A 25,754-nucleotide genomic window follows, 5' to 3' on the forward strand; every position below is an offset into this window, starting at 1 on the left:
TTTCTTTATTAAATTAATTTCGAAAAATGTTGAGCATTTTTTGTTTGTTAAATTCAAGTTTTTGTTTTTTAAAGTGCTGAACAAGCGGCAGACAGTAAGTTAAGCACTGTTTATGTTTATGTTTACTATCACCACCCCAATAAAAAGGCGTTTTTGACACGTTGAGGCATGGGCTGATGCTGGCCACAACACGGCAACACTGGCACTAGCAAACGGAACGGCCTATTTATGCCTACAATCTACAAATAAAATAAATAATATTATTAAAAAAAACATACAGGAGGCCTTACCTTAAATGAATATAAATCCGATCTTCAATTCCCACACTATTTGCACATTTAACAGAGTTCACGTCAACGAAAGCAACATATATGACCTGCATTTAATTCATCATCAGCTCATGCTCAAACACCGCGATGATTGGTATTATTAGTGGTTGGATATTAATCCGTCTCGAAAGACTTTATAAAGGCATTTAATCCTGATCTTTTCCCAATCAGACAGATATCTGGTCAGAGAAAACGAATGAAGTGAGGAGGTGTAAAAACGGCATAACTCTTGCAGCTGCGCTGGAGGAACGTGCGCTGCTGCTGGCGCAGACGCTGAACATACTACTGGTAATGTAAGTTACAGGTAAATACAGGACGATAATCGCACAACCTATTCGATATTCTATAAATAAGTCAACTAATCGAATATTCGAAAATCGTGACTCATCCCTATGAAATTAATATCATTACAATGTCAAATAATTTTCCTATTTTAATATATTTTAAAAATGTATTTATTTGTGCGATAGAAAGGCTGAATTTTTTAAGCCATTACTTTACTGTCACATGATCTTTCAGAAATCACTCTAATATGCTGATTTGGAGCTCAAACTTTTGAATGGTATGGTCATTTTAAATAATGATTTCTTACAAAAACAATTATGATGAATACAATCGTATCGTATACAGAATGCAAATAAAGAAATTCTAAACTTGTTCTGGTTAGGGTTTAACTAATCAGAATTAAGACAAACATGCAGAACATCCACCAACACCAAACAAGGAAAAGTGAGAAATGTCACTGGCATCAGCATGACATTCCAAAATGCTCGGTTCCATTTTACCCTAAATGAAAAGCCAAGGCATGCATTATTTACCATGCATCAATGATAGGAAGCCGTTTTCAAAATATGACTTAAATGAGTAGAAACGAAAGGTGATGATGTTTGATAACAGATTTTTATATGAAAGTTAAGAACAACGGGTTATCATATAAATGATGTATTTACAAGAAATTTCTACCGACATTAAGTCTACTTTAAGGCATTAAACAAGAGCAACAGGCACCCATCTGCTTACAAGTGGCTGTTACATAGCCTGACAAGCCAGACCCACATCACGATGTTTGGTCTGGAAACTCACCATTGACAGCTCAATCCGAGGGGCGGGATAAACGGTTGTCTTACAAATTCCCTCTGGACGCGATAGGATAGCGCTACACCAACCAGAGCAACGAAGGTGAAACAGAGCTTGTTGATAGATTAAACATTCGCCGTATCCGGTCGGCAAAACCCGGAACACATCTTCCCTTTTTAAGAATGACTTCAGTGCCGTTCTTTTCTCAGAGAAAAGCTCAACTTAATGTCTTCCAGAGTCGCGGTCAAACCTGATTCGAAAGACCACCGTTCGCCAGTTTCTGTGTTTACTAGAAGCACGCAAACGCAACTCGGCCGTCATTATGGCCCCGCCCACCGACTCTATACACGATGTGATTGGCCCGGCAAGAGTTGGGCGATTACAGCTCTGAAGGGTATTGAGAGTTGCTAGACAACACTCGCGGGCAGATTAGATTTGCTGCCGCTAGGGTGCGTCTAGATTTCTAGGCTGGTTAGTAGTAGCATGATATATGCAAATCAGCAATATTCAACCATCACATCACAAGACTCTGAATGTAGTCGAATAAGATCCCACTCTTTGCCTAAAGATAGAGGCTTGTTGTTGTACACATGGGACTTTTAGCAAAGAATCAATGCGCTATGATGTTATTGATCATTCCTTGCATTTCATATGAATATTACAGGTGTGTTTTAACTCAAGAAAGATGAGAGTAACAGAACAGCACATCTCCACTGATTTAATCCCCATCACCGATTTCTGGGAACATAAATCAATTAAACTCTTGTTGACAGTCAAATGTCTTTTTCAGGTTAGGTAGGCCTGAACAAAATGTGACATTCATAAACTCTAGTTCAACATACTTTAAATACGGCCTTGAAGTTTATCTGGAAAGTAAACATTAACAAATGTTTACACATATTCATTAATACACATTTGACCGAAGACTGTACCTTCTTTAAAGTATTGAGGCTTGTAATCTCATATTTAATGAGATAGATATTTTGCAAGAATAATAAAAACTTTATTAAAATATATTATATAATAATGTGTAAAATTGAATATATGAATAAACAAAATTATATAGATTTAATAAACATTAAATCTCAATTTATGGGGAGACTGGATCAGTCTTTGAAAGAGTGGCTGTTCAGATTTGCTTTTTTTTTAAATTACTGCTTTGGGCAACAATACATAACATCAGTGTAATTATGTATGCATATCATTACGCAATTTTAACATTTGACACACACTATTTATAAATATACGTGAAAAAAAAAACTGACTGACTGACTGACAAGTGCATATTACAGGAATAACATCCAAACGTTACGCAGGCACTCATTCACGCATTCAAAATGACCTGTTCAGCAGCAAACCGGCACAGAAAACAATTGAACCTTCCCAGACCACACATACGACCATAAAATAACCAAAATAAATGTAAATATTCATGTTGTTCGCAATTTTACAGTCAGCTGTCACCTGTCAGAATTGACACAAACATGAGCAGTGTTGCTTATCCTTAGCAGGCAGGCTAGGCTATCGCTAGGCTAATGTTAGCATGATTAGCTAAATTTCTGTCAGCTAATTTAGAGCCAAAATCAATAAACAGTTTTTTTTAACAGTCGAAACCTATGATAATATGGACAATAAACCATTGGAATGTATTAACATGTGGTGCATGTCAATGACACCAATTTCGACGAAGACACACATCTATAAGAGCTGATATTTGCTAATGTTTGGAATAGCTTTAGTAACTTACCGCTTTACCCCAAGATCCACAGCTTTTAGATATTGTCTTTATTTCGTTTTACTGGACTAATACAATACAAATAAATGATGCGTAATGTAAATAAGCACTACTGCTTTGTACACAAACGGTGTTCGAGAATAGCGTGGCAATGTTTACAGTGATCCAGCAGCACAACAGATTCAGGAGGCCCTAAACAGTGAGGATCATCTGGAGGCCCAAATACTGAGGGATCACTGACACAACTGCATGTACTAAGAGAGAGTAAATATTCTCATAAAAGCTTCTATATTTTCACATAGACCTATCAGGAGTGACGGACCACCGTCCACTGGGGGCCTGAATAGTAAGGAGTTGATTGCTCATTGCTCCATCGAAAGGCCCTGGAGTGGAGGATCACTTTTATCATACAGTTGTTCATCGCACAAGCCTTTCCAATAACAAGCCCCAAAAGGGACAGAAGATTTTGACACAGTCCTCCATCGGGAATCCAAATAGAGAGGAGTCATCCCCACATCACAGCACCAACACTCTCTATGAGGGTCATTTTGACACTCTCCACTTCCATCAAGTGGAAAGGATCTCGCATTCGCCTCCCCTATGAGGAGGTCCAGCCCAGGATTCAGTTGTGATAATATCCAGCTCGGCCTGGATAAATCTCTCAAACCCCGTCTAAACTGAAACTCACCGTGCAGTGCGGAGGCCTGTAAAATAGCCCCGGAGGTGCCGTCGATGACTTTGATGCTGCCCCGGCTGGTGACGGCCAGAATTGCGTTAAGGGCCGGGTGGTAGGACAGACTCCGCAGGCCCTCCTCATCGCAGCGCAGGCAACCGTCCCTCAGCACGACCCAGTCCGGCGAGCCTGGCGAGGCCGCCGCCGCCGCCGCCATCTTCCTAATAGGGACTTTAAGCAACAGCCACTGATGGAACGGCAACAGCGACCGGAAATAAACTTTTAACTGCCGTAGCCAAAGAACGCAAAAATCACTAAGCAACAATAAAGAGACGGCGTAATGGTTCATTTAACATAATTTGACCAAATATAAAGAAACATGTAATTTAAAAAGCAAGGAAATGGTTGCTTTTGGCATTAAATTATAAACAGATACAATTAAAATGCCACATAACTATATTTACTTATCTAATCTGTCACGTATTAATGACTACGGCAAATCAGCTGTTCTCCCGTAGTAGACGGTTACAGTAGAACGTCACGAAGTAGCAGTTAAAGTCGCGCATGCGCAATAGAACGCCAGAACGCCGTTGCCGTTCCATCAGTGGCTGTTGCTTAAAGTCCCTACTATCTTCCCTTCCTGCCTTCCCTCCTCTTTCAGTAGCTCCTCCGTGGACGCGACTCGACGAGAAAACGTTAAAGCTGAATCCCGAAGTACCGCTGCGCTTCCACTGCGGGCTCTAAACCTCCTCCCGATACCGCAGGAGCAGCGATTCACCATCAGCGGAGCGGAAACCAGCGGCTCCTTCTGCTCACACACTCAGCGGGGAAACGGAACTGGCGTAGTCACGGTGTGATCGCCCGCCGAACCACAAGGGGTGCTGTGACGAGATAGATAGATAGATAGATAGATAGATAGATAGATAGATAGATAGATAGATAGATAGATAGATAGATAGATAGATAGATAGATAGATAGATAGATAGATAGATAGATAGATAGATGGATGGATGGATGGATGGATGGATGGATGGATGGATGGATGGATGGATGGATGGATGGATGGATGGATGCTGTAGTCTAGGGAAACTAATAAATGCTTCATCTTCAATAAAACTTATTTGATAATTTTTTTAGTAACTACACTCACCATAATGCTTAGTCTGGTAAGCAAATCTCTCACTGCTGCAATGTTTATATACATAAAAACAGACACACAAGTTGTTTGTTTTATAAACATTATATATATATATAAACATTATATATATATATATATATATATATATATATATATATATATATATATATATATATATATACACACACATACACATACATATATAAACAAACTTGTGTGCTTTTTTTAAAATTAGATTATAAAGACAACACCTCCTCACCATTGTCCTTTAGATACTTTACATTATCACTTTTGGTTACAACCAATACCCAAACATTTTATTGAATATTAAATTAACCAATAAATCACAAGATTAAGTAATACTATTCCCAGACATTAAGGAAGTTCATGACAAAAAGTGTAATTACAGTGTCAGTTTTAATTTGATTCATGATGTATGAATATTATAACAATTTCCAGACTTATTTGTTTCAGCTAAACTAATACGGTAACATATGCCTGCAATGTACACATCACCAGGTAGAAAGTTGTTTTTAATTGCATGTTCTACAAATAAAAATTTATTTCCATTTTGGCTACATTTACATAAATAAAATACACCACAGCCATATAAAACGACCAATTCAAGGCACCCATACTTAGCAGACACAATTAATCCAAGTTATATTGCCTGCATACTCTCTTTTTCTATGTGTGAGTTCATAAATTAAAAATGAAAACTGGTAAGATGAAGAATTCTGTGAATGTATTCAGAATACAACAAAATAACATTTTCACCATTACGTGTGGTGACACATAAACTCTGTTACTTGACTATCATGCTTACCATAGTCTTTTGCAATATAAAGTTCTCATTTTTATTTTCCTTTTGAGGTTTAATATGTAAAACCAGGGCTTCAGATTTCAGTGACAGAGGGATCTCTGCAAACAGGGCTTCCACAGTTCCACAATTTTTTATTGCGTACAAAATGAATGGAAGCAGTTAAATACACTAATGTCTGTACACCTCAATTCCAGAACGCATATAGGATTTTAAACAGGGTAAAAGAAAATAAAAAATAAAGAAAATGCAAACTTCTCTGTCTTTATGGAATATCTCTGATGTGTACCTCTCCACAGTGTTCTTTGTAAATGTCCAAGCAACGATCAAATCCTGTGGTCAATTCAGACTCCAGTATACAGAGACAGGAAGTAAATGTACAAAAGAAAGATGGGATATATGAGAAGGGGTTTCTTCGTTTTGAATTCATCACCGACGAGTAAAGAGGCAGCACTGTATGCTGCCCAGAATACTCCAAAAAGCTAGAAAAGAAAAATGAATAATGATTCAACCATTTTTATTTTATTTTTTGCATTTAAGAGAAACTATTTTCATAATATTAAGCATGTATTAAATACATTTAATTCTCACCTTTATGAGTGTAGAGACGACTTCAAAGCCCCCAATGACCAGAAGAAGTGGCGCTATTACAATGAGTGGGAGCAAAGAATAGCCAATAACTCCCAGAACTTGCCCATAAGACACCTATTAAAAACATTTAAAAACCATGAGTGAGCATCCCTTTCCATTTATTAAAATCATATGCTATCTAATGCTTTACAAGGTATAAATACCTCTCCACCCAGCACTCTTGCAAGAAGGAAAATCGTCAATGATCCAAATATCCAGATCGTAATAATCCAGGAAACAACCTGATTGGTCAAAACAGGGTGTATGACATATTACAAAATAATCAAAATTTGGGGACTTTCTGCTTCTGTTTTGACTAACTAAATCACAAAAGGTCATATTGAAATCAATTAATCACATATTAAAGACACTGCTTTATGATGGCATATTTTATGAAAAGAAGTGCCTTTAAAAGTCCAAATACTGTTCATTTTATTTCCATGTTACTGAAGATAATTGTGTCATTAGCCTAGGGTATGCAGAAATTCATTTTGTATTTTTATTGTAGATCTATGTACACAAACATCATGACTATATACATACAATTCACACCCATATAATACGTGTTTGGATCTTTAAAGTTCTCATCGAAACATGCAACTGACTATTATGCTGCATGACTGAAGCCCAGTTTATTTATTTATTTTAAAAAGTGGTGCATGAATCATCAGTATGCACCAAGAGTGACAAGATTTGTGAAAAAAGCTCTAATTGTGACACAGATGATAAAATGTGCAACCCATTTTATTCTATAAAAAAAAATACTACAATAATGTAGAAAGTCAATTATCTAAAACAGCCATACAATCTAAAAAGACTAATGAGGACAAGAATGGATAACACTGACATGCACCAACATCAATAAGAAGGTCACTTATGACCACCCTTAGAAAAAGTTATTACATTTCATTACAGTTATTATACAGTACTTTCTAGGCAACTATTTCTAATAGAAAGTACAATAGATTGTTTTAATTGTCTTACCTGCAATTATAGCTTTAACAAATGCCACAACAAGATCAAAGTAGAATTAAGAATTAACCTTCGTGGATTATAGGGCAAGCTAATTTACTCTGTGTAAATATAATGTGATGATTGATATTTGGAAAAACCTGGCTTTCCGATATCCAAAAAGACTGCATATATCAATAAAATTCTGACGAGATGAAAACAATATGTTACGAGTATAAGGAAATAAGCATTTTCAAGTGAACTTAAATCAAGTTGGGTGTCCCATGGCAGACAATTCTTGTTCCAGATGCTTAAAAAATATGTATTCTATGCAATTATGTTAATTATTAATTTTTGCAGTAATCAACTAAGCATGTATGTGTTATAAGGTACCATAACAACAACAAAACATTTTGTAAAAATTTTAATAAATGTTGAAACTTAATCTACACCCTTGACTCACCCTAAACTGTCCATAGATGGAGATCATGGAAAAGAGCAGGACGACGGCTAGTGGGCCCCAGAAGTCTGGATTGTCCCTCACAACCTGTCTGTTAAAACCCAGCGAGGGCATGGGCATCAACACACACCTGATCTTATAGTAGATGTCCTTTAAGTCAATGTCCAACTCCTCCCTGCACGAACAGAGAACACCAACAAATAACCAGCAACTCTAAAAGCAATTGAGATCAAGCAATTCCGCAAAACTCACAGGAGCGGTTTAGTGTCCTCTGAATCCTCTTCCTCCACTTCCAGCAACCATCCGTAACCCCTCTGCCTCAGGAAAGTGGTGGCGTAGGTGTCCCTGGTGGAATCAGGGCCCATATTTAGTGTGATATCCGGAGCATCGATGGTGCCGCTAAGCTCTGGAATATAAGAGGTTGTTTTTAATTAATACAGCTGACTATTCCTGATCTACGGAGCCAACTAAACAACAACAAAACAAAACAACAATGTAATGAAGCATTAAGAAACTTGATCATACACATAGTATTAATGTATGTGTACATCATACACACAATACACAAATACAACCCAACACCTTTTTAACATAAATCCGATTCACATATCAGAGCGGAGATGTACAGATGCGTTGGGGCCTTTAACTACAGTACCTTCAGCGTCCGTCGAGGAGACGAAGGTAAAATCTCCGTTGGTGGGAGAGAACTGCATGGCTGACAGCGATAACAGCTCGGGCTTTACTCACAATCACACACCGCCGCCAATCGCGCACCTTCACACCATTGCCACGTTTAACGATTTCTACCGATCAGCTTTCGGACTAGACTGCTGGCTCAAAACAGTCATGGAGGAAGCAGGAAGTTCAGAAAAAACACAGGCGACACGTCAAATCCTGGAGCAGAGAGGAACGGGGAGTCAGGCGCTCCACCCAGCGTCAGAAACGAGCACCGACACCAACAACAAACACAAAGCACAGCGACAGCACCACCCCGTGACCCTTCTGCAAAATTAAAAATACATGTGACATATACTGTTTATAAGTGCACCTTGAGACCACATGCCATCATAATAAAAAAGTATAATAAAAACATTTTCTAATATATATATTATTATTTATTTTATTAACTAAAATATAAATGTTACACTCCCATGTACCCTGGAATTGTGTAGAAGTTGTGAGATTGTAGTGGCAATGTACAAATATATGCCAGAAGTTGTTTTTTGTCAGAATTTTAAATTTTGTTTTTATTGTTTATAGGAATAATTAATCAAGAATGAAAATTATGTCATCATTTACTCCCCTCAAGTTGTTCCAAGCCTGTATGAAGATGATATTTTGAAGAACAGTTGATGGGCCCCATTCCATATATGGGTGAAGATACGGACGCCATTGGGGTGAACTATCCCTGATCTGTTTTGTAAAACTGTCTGCCTTTTTTACTATCCAGCAATTTCAGTTTACAAACTTAGGTTTGGAACAGTTCTTGCATATGAAGACAAAAAATATATATTTTGGTAGATTATTTTATATTATACTGTATTATATTATACTTATTTTATGTGTGTGTGTGTATATATATATATATATATATATATATATATATATATATATATATATATATATATATATATATATATATATATATATATATACACACACACACACACACACACACACACACACACACACACACACACACACACACACACACAATATATAAGTATAATAAAATAAAAATTCCATCCTAACTTATTTTACAATCATGTTATTGTAGTAATAATGACCTATTTATACTATTGCCAAATAAATAGCTTAAATAAATGTATTATTTTAGAGAGGTCCTATGTTGTGGAAATCTTTGTCCCGCCTATTTCACATTTCTGGTGTGTGATTGGCTGCCTGTGCCGGGTTGACCAATAGGGTTCATGTGTAGTGATGTCAAGTTTTTACCGCTAAAGTCAAACCCCTGTAACGTCAGACACTAAAGCGCGAGGAAAAGCTCTCAGAGTCAGTAAGTGTTTATTATAAATACTAAAACTTTAAATGCTGTAGTTCAATTGATAGATGATTAAGGTGTTAGTTACAGCGGGTTGAGTCGTCCTCTCGGCGTTTAATCGTTCTAGTTTAGCGATATTTTTTAGTTTGTTTTGTTTTGGAGGGATTTGGCGGTTACAGTCTCTCGCGGACATAAGAATTAAATAATTTACAATTGATTGTATATAACAGTTAGATGTTTATCTTTGTACAGTCATCGTCGCTGTTGGACGGTTAGGGAATGTTTTCTGTTGACCTTAGAGAACGTGTTTATGTTCTATAGTGAATCTTGTATGAATGCATTCAGGCCATATCTGTATAACGTTAACTTCACATCAGTTATTAAAGATGATCTGGGACTTTTGTTTTCATCTGATAGAGCGGCACAGACTGGGCTCTGATAAACCATCATCTTCAGACATCTGTCCTTCCAGGCAGACAAAATGGGAATTCAAGGCCTGTTGCAGTTTATCAAAGACGCTTCGGAGCCCATAAATGTGAAGAAGTATCGGGGACAGACAGTTGCGGTAGACACGTACTGCTGGCTGCATAAAGGAGCTTTTTCGTGTGCAGAGAAACTTGCTAAAGGGGAACCTACAGATCAGTGCGTTGTTTCAATTATTTGCATGCAATATAAACGTATGTCAGTTATTTAATGCCTAGCATAATTTGCAGTTTAAAATGTGCATTTGTCATTCTAACATGCTGTGTGTGTCCATTAGGTATGTATCCTACTGTATGAAGTTTGTGGACATGCTGCTTTCTTTTGGCGTTAAGCCTGTCTTGGTGTTTGATGGACGCAACTTGCCCTCCAAACAGGATGTGGAGAAGTCCCGGCGCGAGTAAGAACTCAGTAAAATAGTTACGGAGGAAAAGTTCATAAATTAGTTGATGATTGGGATTATTTCATATATATTTTACTAACAGGCGTCGACAGGCAAATCTGCTGAAAGGCAAACAGCTGCTGCGGGAGGGCAAGATATCAGAAGCCAGAGAATGTTTTACCCGCAGTGTTAATATCACCCCGTCCATGGCACATGATGTTATTAAGGTGAGACCGTTGTACATTATATTTTTTAAACAATAATTGTTTTTGAATCAGTCAAATAATATATTTATTGAAGTTTTTTTGATAGTATGTGTTTAGTAGACAGTCAATGTTGTAATTAATCACTACACAATATCAGAAACTGATTAATGATGATTTTCCTCTCATTTTCTGTTTGTCTGCATCTTTTCATTTGCATCTTTTTGCTGTTTTTCAGGCCGCCAGGACACGTGGAGTGGACTGTGTTGTTGCTCCGTATGAAGCAGACGCCCAGTTAGCTTTCCTGAACAAATCTGGTATTGCTCAAGCAGTGATCACAGAGGACTCCGATCTGCTGGCCTTTGGCTGCAAAAAGGTATCAGTGCTGAGGCTGGTCATTGAGCATAAAGAATATGTTTGACATGACTATGGTGTCATGCAAATCTGCATATCAAAAATGAATTTGTCTTAATTAGTAGGGGTGTGACGAGACATTTAGCTCACGAGAGACAACACAAGATCAGATTTACGAGAATGAGATGACAAGACAAGATTTTTGCACAGTATTTTTAAGAAATCCTCAATGACAAAATTCATGGCTGGAAAAATAGCTGGAGTCTGCAAGAGCATTTTGAGCATGTTTTAACTCATCATCTTAATGAATATCATTTCAGTTCTCCTTTCTGAGTATGAATTCAAATCACCTTTGTTTATGTTGCCAATTGTTTCAAAGTAGCTTCAGTGTTAAGAGGAAGATAATGCAACAGAATTTGATTCGGCTGTACAGCCGCTATCGTGAAAACAGTGATGTTATCCAGCTCATTTCAATTATCATATAGTGTCAGTGTGGGCAGATCAGTAATATAGATGAAATTTAGGTGTCCCCTACTGAGCAAGCCAAAAGCTAAAGGCAAGGAACCAAAACTCCTTCAGGGCCAGAAGGAAGAAAAAAACGGGGTGCAAGTTCTCCTCTGGCTGACGAACAAACAGTCTATGATTATAATTCTGGCATCATTGCAAGTCTTAAGTCATATTAGGTAAATAGATATTCGTAAGATTATTCGAAAGATTGGAGTCGTCATGCCGGAGACGGGTTTATTAGGGATGTCATGTTGATGCGGCATATACAGGGGGAGTAATTGACACGACGTAACGTATGTTGTAACGACGAGTACATCAGGTGTTATGGGATGTGTTGCTGGTTCCGGCTGACCTAGTTAATGCAACCTTACAATCCTTTAACTGATTTGAATACAGTAATCTTTTTCTTTCGGCTGTTCCCTTCAGAGGTCGCCACAGCGAATCATATGCCTCCATCTATTCCTATCCTCTTCTCTCAAACCGACTACCTTCATGTCCTCCTTCACTACATCCATAAACCTCCTATTTGGTCTTCCTCTTGACCTCCTGCCTGGCAGCTCTAACCTCAGCATCCTTTTACCGATATACCGTATTTCCTCAAAAAAAGCCTGTAGTGGCCAGGGGCGTGGTCAACACGAACAAATAAAGGCCGGTCTCAAATAAAGGCTGGGGGAAAATGAGTAGATAATCTCCTAAATGCCGTTAATTTAATGCGAAACCATCCTGATGCACGCGCCCTGATGCGAGTCATGCCACTGCGACACACACTAATCCTGGTCTCTTCTATAGTTAACCTAAACACTTTGCAGGGATTGCTTTGTAAAGGAAATTGAGAATATAACGGTGGCATATGCCATTTTAAATAGGCTACTGTAGTCTATGAGAGATATACCGTGTCACCAGGCAGGCTACAAATATCGATCTTCACAACAATGGGTGCGCCTCAATCTGCTCCTTTAGTAGTCAGCACTGATCAGGGAGTCAGCCCATTGACTTACCGATATGTCCTGATCAGTGCCCTGACTACTGAACTAGGGAGCTGATTAAGACGCAGCTAATATTAGCCTCTCGTCTCTTTTATGTCTTCTTAAGGAGGTCGCACCCAAGCCTCGAAGCTCAGCTCCACGCAGCGCCGCGTCTCAAGCCTTGTTTATAATTTTGCCTGTCTCCGTTGATTGCACGCTGCGCACTCCTCCCCAAACCGACGAGGCATTTATACTTGACGTGCTCGTTGTGCTATTCTTTGAAACGACAGAGGGCAATTCGGAGTAATTGTTCTATAAACCATCAGGAAAAAGCGTAGAGAAGAAGTGGGCAAACGTGCACAGGTGATGATATTTATTTTAGTACATTTCACCAAAAACCACACCACAAAAGAATCATGTAAAACTCAGTAAATCTTGGCTTGATATTATTACTTGTGACATGAGAACAAAATATGCACTAAATTAACGATCTATTAAATATTTCCTAATTTCACTAAACTTTAATGTTGTGATTTATTTATTTATTTGATTAAACATGGATCTTTATTTAAAATGACTTATTTCTGTTTTTGCATTCAGTAAATATAATCACCTCATTTTTATGTGTAAACTGTGGGCCGGTGTGATGAGACGTCATGCTCAGCTAGATTCGCTGAGAACTTGTTCATCTTTGGATGTGGAGCTGCGTGCGGAGTTACAAAAAATGCGTATTATGTTGTTGTATGGTGATATTTTTGCAAATGTTTCTTTAAAAAATCTATGATATTTGTCCACTGGAACGATCACTTTAAATTGAAAATTGAGAATTGAGAATTGACTTTTAACTCTGTTAGCATTTTTAGTTTAACTGGCAGGCTATTCCAAAGCAGTGTACCTTTGAATTGAAAATGTGGATTGTGCAAATGTAGTTTTCCTTTTCGGTACTGTGCAATTCTGATTAGTTGTGCCTGTTGTAGTCATTCCCTTACTACGTTGTCGTGTTATTAATTGGCATATGATAGCTGGAGTAAGATTGTTTATACATTTAAAAAACATTTTAATAAGAGAAAAATTAATAAAATGTTCAAAGCTAAGCAAATTATACTTTTGTTAAATGTTACAATGATGCCATCTAACTGGTTTCTTGTCCAATATTTTTAATGTTTGTTTAAATAAAGATCTAACAGGTTTGATAGTCGATTAAGAAACCTGACTCTAGACGGTCACACAATTAGATAAATGGGAGAATACCATTGCATGCATATATAACTTGGCTGTTTTAGGGGTATATACAGCCTAATCATATAAAAACAATTCAAGTTTGTTCTGATGGTTCTACACAACCTTTTTACATGCACATCAAATTTTAACTGAGAACATAAAATAACACTTTCAAATAAGTTGTTTCAAACCTGTATGAATTTCTTTCTTCAGCTGAACACAAGGGAAGATACTTTGAGAAATGTCAGAAATGCCAAACAGTTAACTGGAGCCATTGACTTCCATAGTAGGGAAAAAAATACTGTGGAAGTCAATGGCTCCAGTTAACTGTTTGGTTACTGACATTTCTCAAAGTATCTTCCCTTGTGTTCAGCTGAAGAAAGAAATTCATACAGGTTTGAAACAACTTGATGGTGAGTAAAGGATGACAGAATTTTCATTTTAAAGTGAACTATCCCTTTAAAATCATTAACTCTCTCTATTGCCTTTTGATTTATCTTAATTATAAAACCAATAATTACCATCCTTCTAATTGAAAAACACATTGAGACAAACAGTTGTTTTCCAGCCACTGTAACACACCAGTCATTTCATTTGTTAATATATCTGCAGCTAAGCGAGGAGTCTGTGCTGATTCATAAATGACTGTGTCATCTGCATATAACTGACATTTAGTTTTTGTACAACAATTTGTTAATTTATTAACATACAAGGAAAACAACAGTGGGCCTACAATTGACCCTTGAGGGAGACCCATCTCATTGTTTTGTAAAGATGATTTTGAATTATTTACAGTATCTTAAAACACTGATCTCGAGATTCTAAATATGATCTAAATCAACTGATTGCCTGCTCAGAGAAACTAAACATATTTAATTTATGAATTAGTATTTCATGAATCACAGTATCAAATGCCTTTTTAAGGTATAAAAATGCTGCGCCTACCACATTATCTAAATCTCCCTTAATGAATTCTGTGAGATGGCAATTTTCCATTTCTGTTAAATACTTAGGCCTAAAACCAAACTGATTAGGGTGAAGAAGACCATTTTTCTAGATAGTTGATCAGTTGTTCAGCTACCAACTTTTCCAGAATAGGGAGTATAGAAAATGGTCTATAATTCTTAACCTCATCAATCGATCCTACCTTTATTTGGGGTTAAATTGGGGTTATAATAGAAGTTTTCCAGTCTGAGGGGAATTTATTTTCTCTAATAGATGAATTGTCAAATTTACCAATGGCTTTAGCAAACAAAGCACTATATATTTTTTTACAAGTTCTGTATCCCTTCCAAATATATCCTTAGTTCTTGAATTGTTCAATTGATTAATAATTTGGAGTATCTTATCTTCATCAACCTCAGATACGAAAAGATGAAGGTGAATCTTTTATTGCATATGGCAATTGTACAGATTCAAAACATAGCAAGTTCTTCCACAGACTGGATAAAATATCTATTAAATTAATTAGCAATTTCGGTGCTATCAGTACTACGTCTTCCATTTATATTCAGCTCCAACAATGGTTTTGTATTCATCCCTTCTCATTTAGAAAGTTTGTTAATGCTCTTCCAAAAAGATTAGATTCTGCAATAAGTTGCTCAAAAAAGGCAGTTTTTGCCTTCTCATTTTACTAACTACTTAATTTCTTAAAGATTTAAAGATTAGAATATCTGTCTGTTTTTGTAAGCAATGACTTTTTCAAAGCAAAATCTCTCTTTTTCATTAATTGATGGATGTCTGAATTTAGCCATAGTAAGTATGCACTATTTTGTCTATATTTTAACGTTTGTGTATACTTTTGAATACATTTTTTCAATGGTTCTCATCACAATTTCGCAGGTTTTGTCCTGATCACTAATTTGTAATGATCATTCCAATTAATATTTTTTATATCATTTTCAAATTTTGTCATTTTACTCTTAGGGATGGCTACTGCTCCTGGTTTAAAAGTTTGACAAAAATTATTTTGCAAACGTTTCTTTGTCAGTTTTCTAACAACCAAGATCGTTATGATCATGTTAATTTATTGTGTTTGACGTGTTGCTACTAAATACAGTACATTACAGTCATACTTGTATACACTGACCAGACAATGGAACTCAAGGGAGCAAAATTACAAATCTCTAAAAGAAATGGAGATGCTCCTCAATCGCATCAGAGCTAAACCAACCATGTATACTGTTAGCTTCGTCTTGAGATAGTTAGCAGACAACATTCTGAGGTAAATATTGATTAATTCAGTTTTATGTTAATATTCATCATAATCCAGGGCTCGAGATTAACACCAGATTAAGTGGCTTGAATGTCAATAACTGCAAATTATTGATTATTAATGATTGTATTAAATGTAAATGGGGACTGATAATAGATTAATATATTGACGATAACAACGTAGATAAAACAACTGACTGCGTCACTTACCGCTAAACTCCTGTTGTAATCTGTAGACTCCATACTGACTGTCTACCCACCCAAGACCAAATCCAAATGCACTTGGCTAATTTTTTTAACTACTACGTTCATCTCCTGAGAATCTGTCGTGCAACTCCTAGCAACAAGGCAAGTGTTTCTGTGTGCGTTTATTGTGTTTCAAACAATTAAAAAAGTTTCATAATGTATGATCCTCAATCATTTAATGTATGATGCCCAGTTTTTCTTTGTAACTGTTTGCAAAGTCGATAAGTGTGCCTAGTATTTTAAATCTGTTCAGGATTTAAAAGTCGTGTTGCGTATTCCAGCCTTAAGATAATAACGTGACACTGAAGACTGGTGAAGTGGCTGCTGTAAATTCAGCGTTCACATTTTTTGCTGTTTTAATGTATTTTTTGACTAAATAAATTACTGGGTGAGCAAGAGATTTCTTGCAACAACAAAAAATATATTATAACCCTTGGAATAATTGGGGGATGCGCACTGAAATGCTGGAGGACATTGGGGACAGTGATTTCATTTAGTTTTCAGAGTTTAATTTATGTATTGCTTGCAGGTGATTTTAAAGATGGATAAACAGGGAAATGGATTGGAGATTGACCAGTGTCACCTGGGCCGTTGCAAGTCTCTTGGCAACATCTTCACAGAGGAGAAGTTCCGTTACATGTGCATCCTCTCTGGCTGCGACTACCTGCCGTCTTTGTATGGCATCGGTCTGGGAAAGGCATGCAAGCTTCTCAGGATGGCAAATAACCCAGATATTCTGAAGGTGAGAAACAAAAATATGTTAGAAACATTTAGTATATGAACTGCCACAACAAATCTACTGATCATATTACTGAAACGGCATGTTTAACAGACCTCGTTGGTTCTCATGCATCGCAAAGAAGCTTCTTTTCCTTTTCAAAGGGGTGATGAATTGAGAAATCAACTTTCCCTTGAGCTTTTGATAAATATAAGGTCATGGTAATATAAGATTATACTGTGAATTTCAGAACTGAAAACTTCCTTGTTAGTCAAAGAAAAGCTTTTATAGACACCAAGCCCAGAAAAGGATCGTGTGCTTCATCCTGACGTCACCTAGTGGCGAAACACCGCCTCTACAGAATAATGTAATGTAAAGCACAATGTAAATTCTGTTTATGTTCGGGTCCAGTTGGGGTCTAAAGGAAATGGCATCAGTTTGGGTCGGACTCGGGTCTAATTTTATCGGGTCGGGTTTTTCTTTTAAAAAAAATTTTTTTTTTATAAACTTCGGGTTCGGGTAAGTAGATATTCGGGTCGATTCGGGATGGGTAGAGTTTTTAGGATCCAAGAAGACCTCTACTTGAAGGTGCATACCGCCACCTACTGCACAACACTGGCTGGACAGCTGATGTAAATTAAAGGATTGGGTTTAGGATAGCCGATACCGATCTGTTAATAAAGTGCTACTTACTGTTAAAGAGTGAAATTGCATGTATGCAGCATATTTGTTTGGATCATGATTGCATTTAGTGGTTGCCTCTCCACTGTTTAAAGACAGTTTGGCCTGTTATAAAGCAAAAAAACAACAAATAAGTTAAGACAAAAAATTGGCATCCGAATCAGCCAATTTGCTTGTATAAATAAAAAATCTGAATCGGCAATGAAAAATCATTATTGGTGCATTCCTATCACACAAATGCACTTAAATATTTTCTCATCTGTGATTTTAATAAAAACCTTTGTGGAGGACCTGCACATCCTTTAAATTATGAAAACAAATGCAGAATTACCAAAACCCAAAAGAACATGTCAGAGCGATTCTAAGCAACTAAAACTAAATCTGTGTTATGCAGGTGATAAAAAAGATGGGTCAGTACCTGAAGATGGACATCTCTGTACCAGATGAGTACATTGAGGGTTTCACAAAAGCCAACAACACATTTCTGTATCAGCTGGTTTTTGACCCCTTGAGGAGAAAGGTGGCTCCTTTGAACCCTTACCCGGATCACATCGACCCTGCTTCTCTCAGCTATGCCGGAACGTATCTTTTATGCTGTCATATATTGAGTAAACACAAACTGCTCATCTTACATTTTTACTTAATTAAAAGGACACAATACATTTATTTTGCATTTCAGATGCTGGAGCTGTTTGTAAACTTTTGTAAATGTTTGTGTTACAAAGCTTTGTTTGACTGCAGATGTAACTTAACCAATTAAATACAGTAATGTAGGAGATGAGAGCGGGCTGGAAATGGCTCTTGGGAATCTGGACATTAACACAATGAAAAGGATAGATGACTTCAACCCTGACGCACCTCGCACTCAGGTAACATGGTCATCTTAAATATGTTTTTGCTTGAACTTTAGGTTTACTTCATGGAACAACAGTGGTATTTTAACTTTATTTATACTATTATATAATACGTATTAATATTTTAAATTAGCCTTTGGTTACACTTTATTTTGTGTCTTGTTACAGTATAATTATACTTGTAGGTACAGAGTAATAATAATAAAGAAGTAATTTCTATACTATTAGGGTTAGGATTAAGGTTTGGTTTAGGCTTAGTTGGATGTCATTATGCAAAATTTACTGTTGTTACTAGTACAGTAAGACACATGTAACAAAGACATAAAAAAAGGTGGGTAACATTTTTAAAATATTTTATATCAATTATTTTATATCAGATTTCCCTTGTTGAAAACAAATTTTAGTTTTTAATTTAGTTTCATCTCACAATGACAACACTGTAGCATAATACCTGAGGTTTACCTCTCCTCCCTTCCAGCCCTCTAAAGCTGCTCGCAGTAGTACTTGGAATGACAAATGTGACAAAAGTGGATCATTGCAGATGAGTATTTGGAGCAAGAATTATGAACCAGGTGGCACCCAGCCACAGAGTCCTACCTCCCCCAAAAGACCCCCTCCCACCCGGGGCAAAGAGAGGATTGTCAGTGTGCAGAATCTAAAATTGCCCCAGAGAGCATCACAGGTGAAAAGACCCCATGAAGGTAAGCAGACCTTAGTGCCATGACTATGAATCCTAAGGATGAGACTGATTCATTTAATAAGACACCTGACCGGGCATGTTTATATGCAACATTATGTCCTTTTTTTCCCCTCTGGAAAGACACGGGTCTGTCTGTTGATGACCTGTTGGGACAGTACACAGCAGGTGTAAAGAGACACTGTCCTGAAATTCCACACACCACTGAGCCACTGACCACCCACACAAGTGTTTCTAAGGAGAAGGGGTATGGCAGCACAGCTGGAGAGTCTCGCCCTCGAAATCGCTTTGCAACACTGCTGCAGTGGAGGAACCGATCAGAAGAGGTCACTGGAGAGCAGGGCACACGCAGCAGGTACAAGAGCATGATGGGAAACTTACTAGAGGAATATACAGCTCTGGAGAAAATTAAGAGACCACTTAACATTGATTTCTCAATGTTAAGTGGTCTCTTAATTTTTTTCAGAGCTGTAAAATGTGGCTATCACAAATAAATACTGTTAGACCTTAATTTTCTCATTACTCACGCAATCAAGGGTTAATTTGGGCCTGACTGTCATGTGGTACAATAGCATTTAATATGTAGTACATGTATTGGCAGACCTGGTGGTTTTTCCTTCTCCAAAATCCCAGTTTGACAATATAAATATGATTGACATCTCCATCAGGTTTTTCTGTCATGGTGAATCCAATATGACAGAGACACAGGAAGACTCACCAAAACAAAATTCACCTCAGCCTGTGGAGTCTCTAGAGATCTGTGCCTCACAATCTGGAGAAGACACACCAGCATTGTGTCAGGACCCTGACTCAGAGAGAGATCAGGCTAAAGATGTGTTGTCCAGCCTACCTGCATCTCCGTCTCGCTCTGCCAGGCCTGTTAGTTTGGGTCTTGGAGTCTTTAGCTGGTCTGGAAGCACCAGAGATATCAGTAAACCGGCTTCACATCCACCCACCTTCACCACAGACAGACACCGGTCGTCCTCCACACCTTCAGGATTGTCCACTTTGCAAAAGTTCCACAGAAAGAAGGGCGGCAGCTCCTGTGCAGGATCTGGGCTTTCTCTCTCGCCCTCTCCTGTTGAGGGCACAGAGGATGCAGATAAATCTCCTGGGTCTCCTCCATCTCAAGACAGTGCTTATTTCTCTCAGTCCAGCAACATTTCTGCTGGTGTGGAGGACTCCATAGTCACAGAGGACAACTCTGATAAGGTGAAAAAATGTCTTTCTTTTTTTAAATATTTGGTATTATTATATATTTTAAAGGTATATTTCACACACAAATGTCAATTCTATAATTTAGCCACACTTGTGTAATTTAATACTTGTATGACTTTCTTCTGTGGAACATGATATTTTAATAACATAACATACTAAAAATTAGGGATGCACCGTTATGATTTTTTTGGGGGCCGATACCGATTTTTACGAACAGTTATCGGCTGATACAGAGGGTACGAGACCGATTCTCACGTACCCTCTTATTTGAAATTTTGTCATTAAAATAGTGTTTTGATCATTTTTTAAATCAGCAAAGTTTTACAAAAAACATTACATTACCTTATAGCAGGGATGGAAATTAGCACCCGCCACCAGCCAAATGCGGGTGATTTTGCGTTGTGGCGGGTAAACTCGCTTCACCTACCGGCCACCGTGGCGGGTAAATAAAAATATCATATTGTTTCCCCTCTTTATAAACTGTGTTCAGTGCATGCGAGTGCGGCCGTATGTCCGAATATGACCAGTCGTTTTCGCCGTCATTACCTGGATGTAGTGCCAGAAGACGCGAATAATAACCATAATAACTCGCGCGCGCTGAGAGAAGATCCGTCACTGTCATCCGGAAGCGCGCACCCGTCTCACAGCGCGCAAATATTGAGTTCTCTTTCAAGTCTTGTGCTTAAACGGACAAACTCACACAAAAAGTATGCCAACATGTTCATCTTGATGAGAATTCTAGCAGACATAGTCTGAATATGCCTTAAGTGAACTTTATACAGTCGAGAAAGATGACGCATATCCTTCTATTAGGTCTTAAAGGGGCAGTGGCCTTTACTGCTATGTTTAATGTCAAACAAACGATAAGGACATCACTCACTGCTCTTGATTGAATAGCTTTTGTAAGTTTAATAAGGAATAATCTTTCAACAGTTAAATATGCAGTTATTTTACATTTGATTACTTTATTACATTTCTGTAGGCTAGTAGACCTGTACATTATTATTTAATGTACACATGAGTGAGGTCAAGTTAAACATTTTACTTTGAATTTTATTTTATACTGTTTGATGTTGCAATGTGCTAAATAAATATTTGCATAATTTGTAATTGATTTATTATTTGAAACTTTAATATTAATTAATGCAATTGCAATGCCTTGATTTTTAGTAAAGTTACTCAGTCATAGCATTAGCCATAAATGCAATGGATAATTGGCATAATTTCTTTTAGTGCTTCGGTTTCAGCCAATAATTTTTATTTCGGTGCATCCCTACTGACAATGTTCTGCTCGGTGTGTCGTCAACACGCTTCAGGAGATGCCAAAACTAGTAGTTTCATTGTACTAAAAACCTAAAACTGGAAGCCATAAAAGAATCATCCAAATGCCACATCCAGGTAAAAAAAAAAAAAAAAAGAGAGAACATAGAGCCCTACTCATTTAATGAAATGTATATCAGTTCATGGTTTGTGTGTGTATAAGAGTGAAAAATGTCAGTATTTCATTGAGATTTGAGATTAAATAAACAGCTTAAGTATTGTAGAGCTTGTAGTATTAATTTTCACGTGCAGTTACACATTGTCGGTTAAAAACAAGAAAGTGGCTGGTTAAAACATTGAGTGGCTGGTAGATTTTGAAATCCACCAGCCACTGTGGCCGGTGGACAAAAAAGTTAATTTCCATCCCTGCCTTATAGCCTACTAGCTACTTTATGCTGCATTATCAAATAATTTATAATGAACATGGACTGGATTCTTTTAACATTCAGCTGGCCAACATTATATACACACAACAGAAAATATTAAACAGACAGTGCTTTTTAAGTAGGTTTAATGTTAAATAAATGAAATGCATATATTATCATTACATTGAGATGTAGCTCTTCTGTACAACATTAATCCTGTCACATTTACTTTGTTAAACGTAACTTTTATTTTGACGGCTTCGAGTTCCTGTGTGTGTGTGTGTGTGTGTTTAATATGACAATAGATTTTGTTGAATGAAAATGTTAAAATACTCATAAAGTGACTGGAGATGCATTAATATTGGTGGCGGATACATGTGCATCCTTAAAAAAATTGTCTTCCCCATACAATGAAAGACTAAAATTGTTTGGTCTCCACTCTCCAGCATTCATTAAATGACTTATATACCACAGAAGAAATATTGGAAATGTAAATTATTGCAGATTTTTCATTATAGGTGAACTTAATTTGTGGTTTTACAGGCCTGGAAACTTCATAGAAATAAGTCATATCATAAAAAGTCAAACAATTCTATAGTGAGTAATTATATTAAATTAGCTCTTGATATTGAATATGTAAAAACATTTTTTACAATAGTTTACATTTTAGATGATCTTTGCTATCATCAGATGTTAACTAGTTCATCTTAAAAAACAATAATTTAATAACATTGTTAAATCTGTCTTTAGCACATCTCATAATGAGTTAAATTTTTATTGTGTATATTATAATATTGTGCTGCCTATATCCACTTCAATATAGGGTCATAGAGGGTATCAAAAAGAGCTAAAAAAAAAAAAAGTTGAGCATTCATGTAGCATTCAAATTATAGATTTTTAGTTTGTGTATTATTGGTCATTTATTTTGGCATGATGGTATAGAATTTCATTATCTGCCATTTATTAATTATTATATCATTCATAGTATGTAAATAATTAGTTTATCTGTATTGATCAAAATCAACACCCTCATGGGCTTTTTTTTTGCACTAGACCAGTAAGCAACACCCTTGCAACCACTCACAACACCCTCAGCATCATTCGTTTTGCCTGGGCAAACACCTATCACATTTTCCCTATATGCAAAAATCTCATTATCTCTTTTTGTTTTGTTTTTCTTTGAAGGAAAAGGAGAGAGATTCAGATGTCTCCAACAGCCCTAGCTGTTCTCCCACTGACAAGCTGAAGCCTGCTCTGAACAGAACAAAGGCACGTCCGTCTAATCATGACCTAAAACCACAGTCTGAATTTCCATTTCCTGACATATTGCGTACAGTGTAGCAGAGAATTTTTTGTTACACATTTTTCCCCCACCTCCACCCTCAGTCTAACTTCCTACATCTTTGTTATAGGTTTTAGGGTTGTCCCGGAAACATCCTTGTGGGCAAGGTAAAAGTGGTAAAATTGAGACCTCCGTTCCCGCCAGGCCCAGCGGTCTGAGGAAGAAACCAAGTGGGAAAAAAAATACTGTCAATAATGAAAACAGTCCAGGCCTGCAGTCCACCATCAGCGGCCTCTGGGGGGCATTCAGCTTCAAGAAGTAAGTTGGCCTGTGTGTAATTATGTGTTTATGTAATGAAATTATTTAATTTGGCCGAAGACAAGCCCTTACACTTCCCATCTTTTACTGTTTATTCATGGCCGTCAGTACCAGCTGTAACCAGCAGAGGCAGCAGAATAAATATGTTAACACAAAGAGACTGAACCAATGGGAGTGGTGCGGTTACCTAGTTGATATCTGAACAACAGAGGTGTAACTGATTGCTTGGGTAAAGTGAAAGTCATTGTAGTAGTTTAGAGAAGGGTGGTGTCTTCACTCTGAATGGAAATACATTGCCATTATGAAATGCTGAGACCTGAGATGAATAATAAAGGCCTGAGTCAGGCTTCAAGGGGGAGGGGCTAATCAACATATGAAATGAACGTGAAGTCAATTTAAGGGCTGGAGTGAAACTAGAGAAATGTCTAATTCCTACTTGCTAATTTGAAAGGTAGTTAAGACTTGTGTGCAATGCTTTAGTCACATGATAGCTTTATAGGAAGTGGAACAGACTGAAATATAACATTAATTTGTCTGTTGTGGCTGCATGCTTTGATGTAAATAATTAAATGTCTGTGCATGTGTTTATTTAAGGGACAGTCCAAAGTTGAACGCATGCAAGAAAGGAGAGCCGATGTCACCAGTCAGGGACAATGTGATGACAGAAATGACTGAAGCAGATAAAGAGATTCTCATTGTTGAATGATATGTCATCTTCTCAATCAAATCATTGTTTCTCTTAAGAGTAACAGACTGTCTTTCAAACATACTGTGTATGTTCATGCTTTTTATGATAAATAAAATAACACTTTTAGTATTATGATTTATTTTATTTTATTTCATCTCAATAAAGGCACGATTCTTTACCTCAAGAACAATCAACCTGCATGTGCAAGAATTTTACCTTTTTATGGGGTGTGATTATTGGGCCCATTTATAAACTTCAGTACTATTATTAATTTGCACTCATCACCACTTTAGATGCTTGTTAACAAAAATATCTAATCATCCAATCACATGGCAGAAACTAAAACGGTTTGGTTTGGTCAGGGAGAATGTGGAACAACAGAAACAGCAACCAAATTCAATGGCACCAAATTTGTTTGAGATGATCTGCTGAAGTTCAAACTGACCAGAATGGGGAGAAAAGGTGATTTGAGTCAGCTCAAACAAGGCCTGGTTGTTGGAGAATTTCAGAGACTGCTGATCTAAGATTTACACACAGGCATCTTTAGAGTTTACAAAGAAAGGTCCAAAAAAGAAAAAATATCCAGGGGGAGCCATTTCTGTGGACGAAAAATGCCTTGTTGATGTCAGAGGAAAATGACCAGACTGGTCTGAGCTGATAGGAAGACAATGGTAAAGGCCCGTTCACACCAAGTACGATAACTAAAGAGATATAGATATATTTCTAAAAATCATTCTCAATATTAATAAATGAAAGAGTTCACACCACAGCTATAATGATAATGGCATAGGGATAGCACAATTTTATATATTTATACAGCTCCTTATCAAAATATTAGCATATGTGATAAAAGTTCATTATTTTCCATAATGTAATGATAAAAATTAAACATATATTTTAGATTCATTGCACACCAACTGAAATATTTCAGGTCTTTTATTGTTTTAATACTGATGATTTTGGCATACAGCAATGAAAACCCAAAATTCTCAAAATATTAGCATATCATGAAAAGGTTCTCTAAATTAACCTAATCAACTAATTAACTCTAAACACCTGCAAAAGATTCCTGAGGCTTTTAAAAACTCCCAGCCTGGTTCATTACTCAAAACCACAATCATGGGTAAGACTGCCGACCCGACCCTGTCCAGAAGGCCATCATTGACACCCTCAAGCGAGAGGGTAAGACACAGAAAGACATTTCTCAATGAATAGGCTGTTCCCAGAG

At 37.0% G+C, this 25,754-nt stretch overlaps 3 protein-coding genes across 6 annotated transcripts in view; 1 reads left to right on the forward strand and 2 right to left on the reverse strand.

Moving 5' to 3' along the window:
* The window catches only part of birc6 (baculoviral IAP repeat containing 6), a 138,609-nt gene extending 133,952 nt beyond the window's left edge, over positions 1–4,657 (reverse strand). The window contains exons 1-2 of the mRNA XM_067455590.1: positions 4,438–4,657; positions 3,830–4,034 (exon numbers count right to left, since the gene is read on the reverse strand). Of these exons, the coding sequence (XP_067311691.1) occupies positions 3,830–4,031 (202 nt within the window). The 5' untranslated portion in view covers positions 4,032–4,034; positions 4,438–4,657. The remainder of the gene's footprint in view (positions 1–3,829; positions 4,035–4,437) is intronic.
* A 694-nt stretch (positions 4,658–5,351) lies between these two features.
* yipf4 (Yip1 domain family, member 4) lies at positions 5,352–8,717 on the reverse strand. Its single transcript, XM_067454601.1, has 6 exons — positions 8,470–8,717; positions 8,067–8,220; positions 7,818–7,989; positions 6,568–6,645; positions 6,365–6,478; positions 5,352–6,255 (listed from the first exon to the last, which is right to left on the reverse strand). Exons 1-6 carry the CDS (start codon positions 8,525–8,527, stop codon positions 6,118–6,120), a joined length of 714 nt encoding a protein of 237 aa, XP_067310702.1. The 5' UTR covers positions 8,528–8,717; the 3' UTR covers positions 5,352–6,117.
* A 1,011-nt stretch (positions 8,718–9,728) lies between these two features.
* exo1 (exonuclease 1) lies at positions 9,729–24,720 on the forward strand. 4 transcript variants are annotated; one of them, XM_067454603.1, is made up of 14 exons: positions 9,729–9,828; positions 10,231–10,455; positions 10,574–10,693; positions 10,779–10,902; positions 11,117–11,254; positions 16,915–17,127; positions 18,179–18,366; positions 18,551–18,653; positions 19,117–19,339; positions 19,459–19,690; positions 20,004–20,547; positions 23,424–23,507; positions 23,651–23,838; positions 24,433–24,720. In XM_067454603.1, exons 2-14 carry the CDS (start codon positions 10,295–10,297, stop codon positions 24,542–24,544), a joined length of 2,430 nt encoding a protein of 809 aa, XP_067310704.1. In that variant the 5' UTR covers positions 9,729–9,828; positions 10,231–10,294; the 3' UTR covers positions 24,545–24,720. The 4 variants fall into 4 exon arrangements, with proteins under 4 accessions (XP_067310704.1, XP_067310705.1, XP_067310706.1 ...); XM_067454604.1 differs by having other exon boundaries at positions 9,775–9,824; XM_067454605.1 differs by lacking the exon at positions 9,729–9,828 and adding an exon at positions 9,950–10,084.
* The last annotated feature ends 1,034 nt before the right edge of the window (positions 24,721–25,754 follow it).

Source organism: Pseudorasbora parva, chromosome 10 (genome assembly GCF_024679245.1).
Source record: "Pseudorasbora parva isolate DD20220531a chromosome 10, ASM2467924v1, whole genome shotgun sequence".
Taxonomy (NCBI): Eukaryota; Metazoa; Chordata; class Actinopteri; order Cypriniformes; family Gobionidae; genus Pseudorasbora; species Pseudorasbora parva.

Excerpts from the sequence above, each read along its gene's own strand:
- yipf4 (XM_067454601.1), bottom strand. The coding sequence starts at position 8,527 with ATGCAGTTCTCTCCCACCAACGGAGATTTTACCTTCGTCTCCTCGACG. Across the intron at positions 8,221-8,469 it reads CTCCTCGACGGACGCTGAAG|AGCTTAGCGGCACCATCGAT; the intron begins GTACTGTAGTTA and ends CTTATATTCCAG. Across the intron at positions 6,646-7,817 it reads CCATCTATGGACAGTTTAGG|GTTGTTTCCTGGATTATTAC; the intron begins GTGAGTCAAGGG and ends TTGACCAATCAG.
- exo1 (XM_067454603.1), top strand. The coding sequence starts at position 10,295 with ATGGGAATTCAAGGCCTGTTGCAGTTTATCAAAGACGCTTCGGAGCCC. Across the intron at positions 10,694-10,778 it reads GTGGAGAAGTCCCGGCGCGA|GCGTCGACAGGCAAATCTGC; the intron begins GTAAGAACTCAG and ends TTTTACTAACAG. Across the intron at positions 19,340-19,458 it reads GGTGAAAAGACCCCATGAAG|ACACGGGTCTGTCTGTTGAT; the intron begins GTAAGCAGACCT and ends CCCTCTGGAAAG.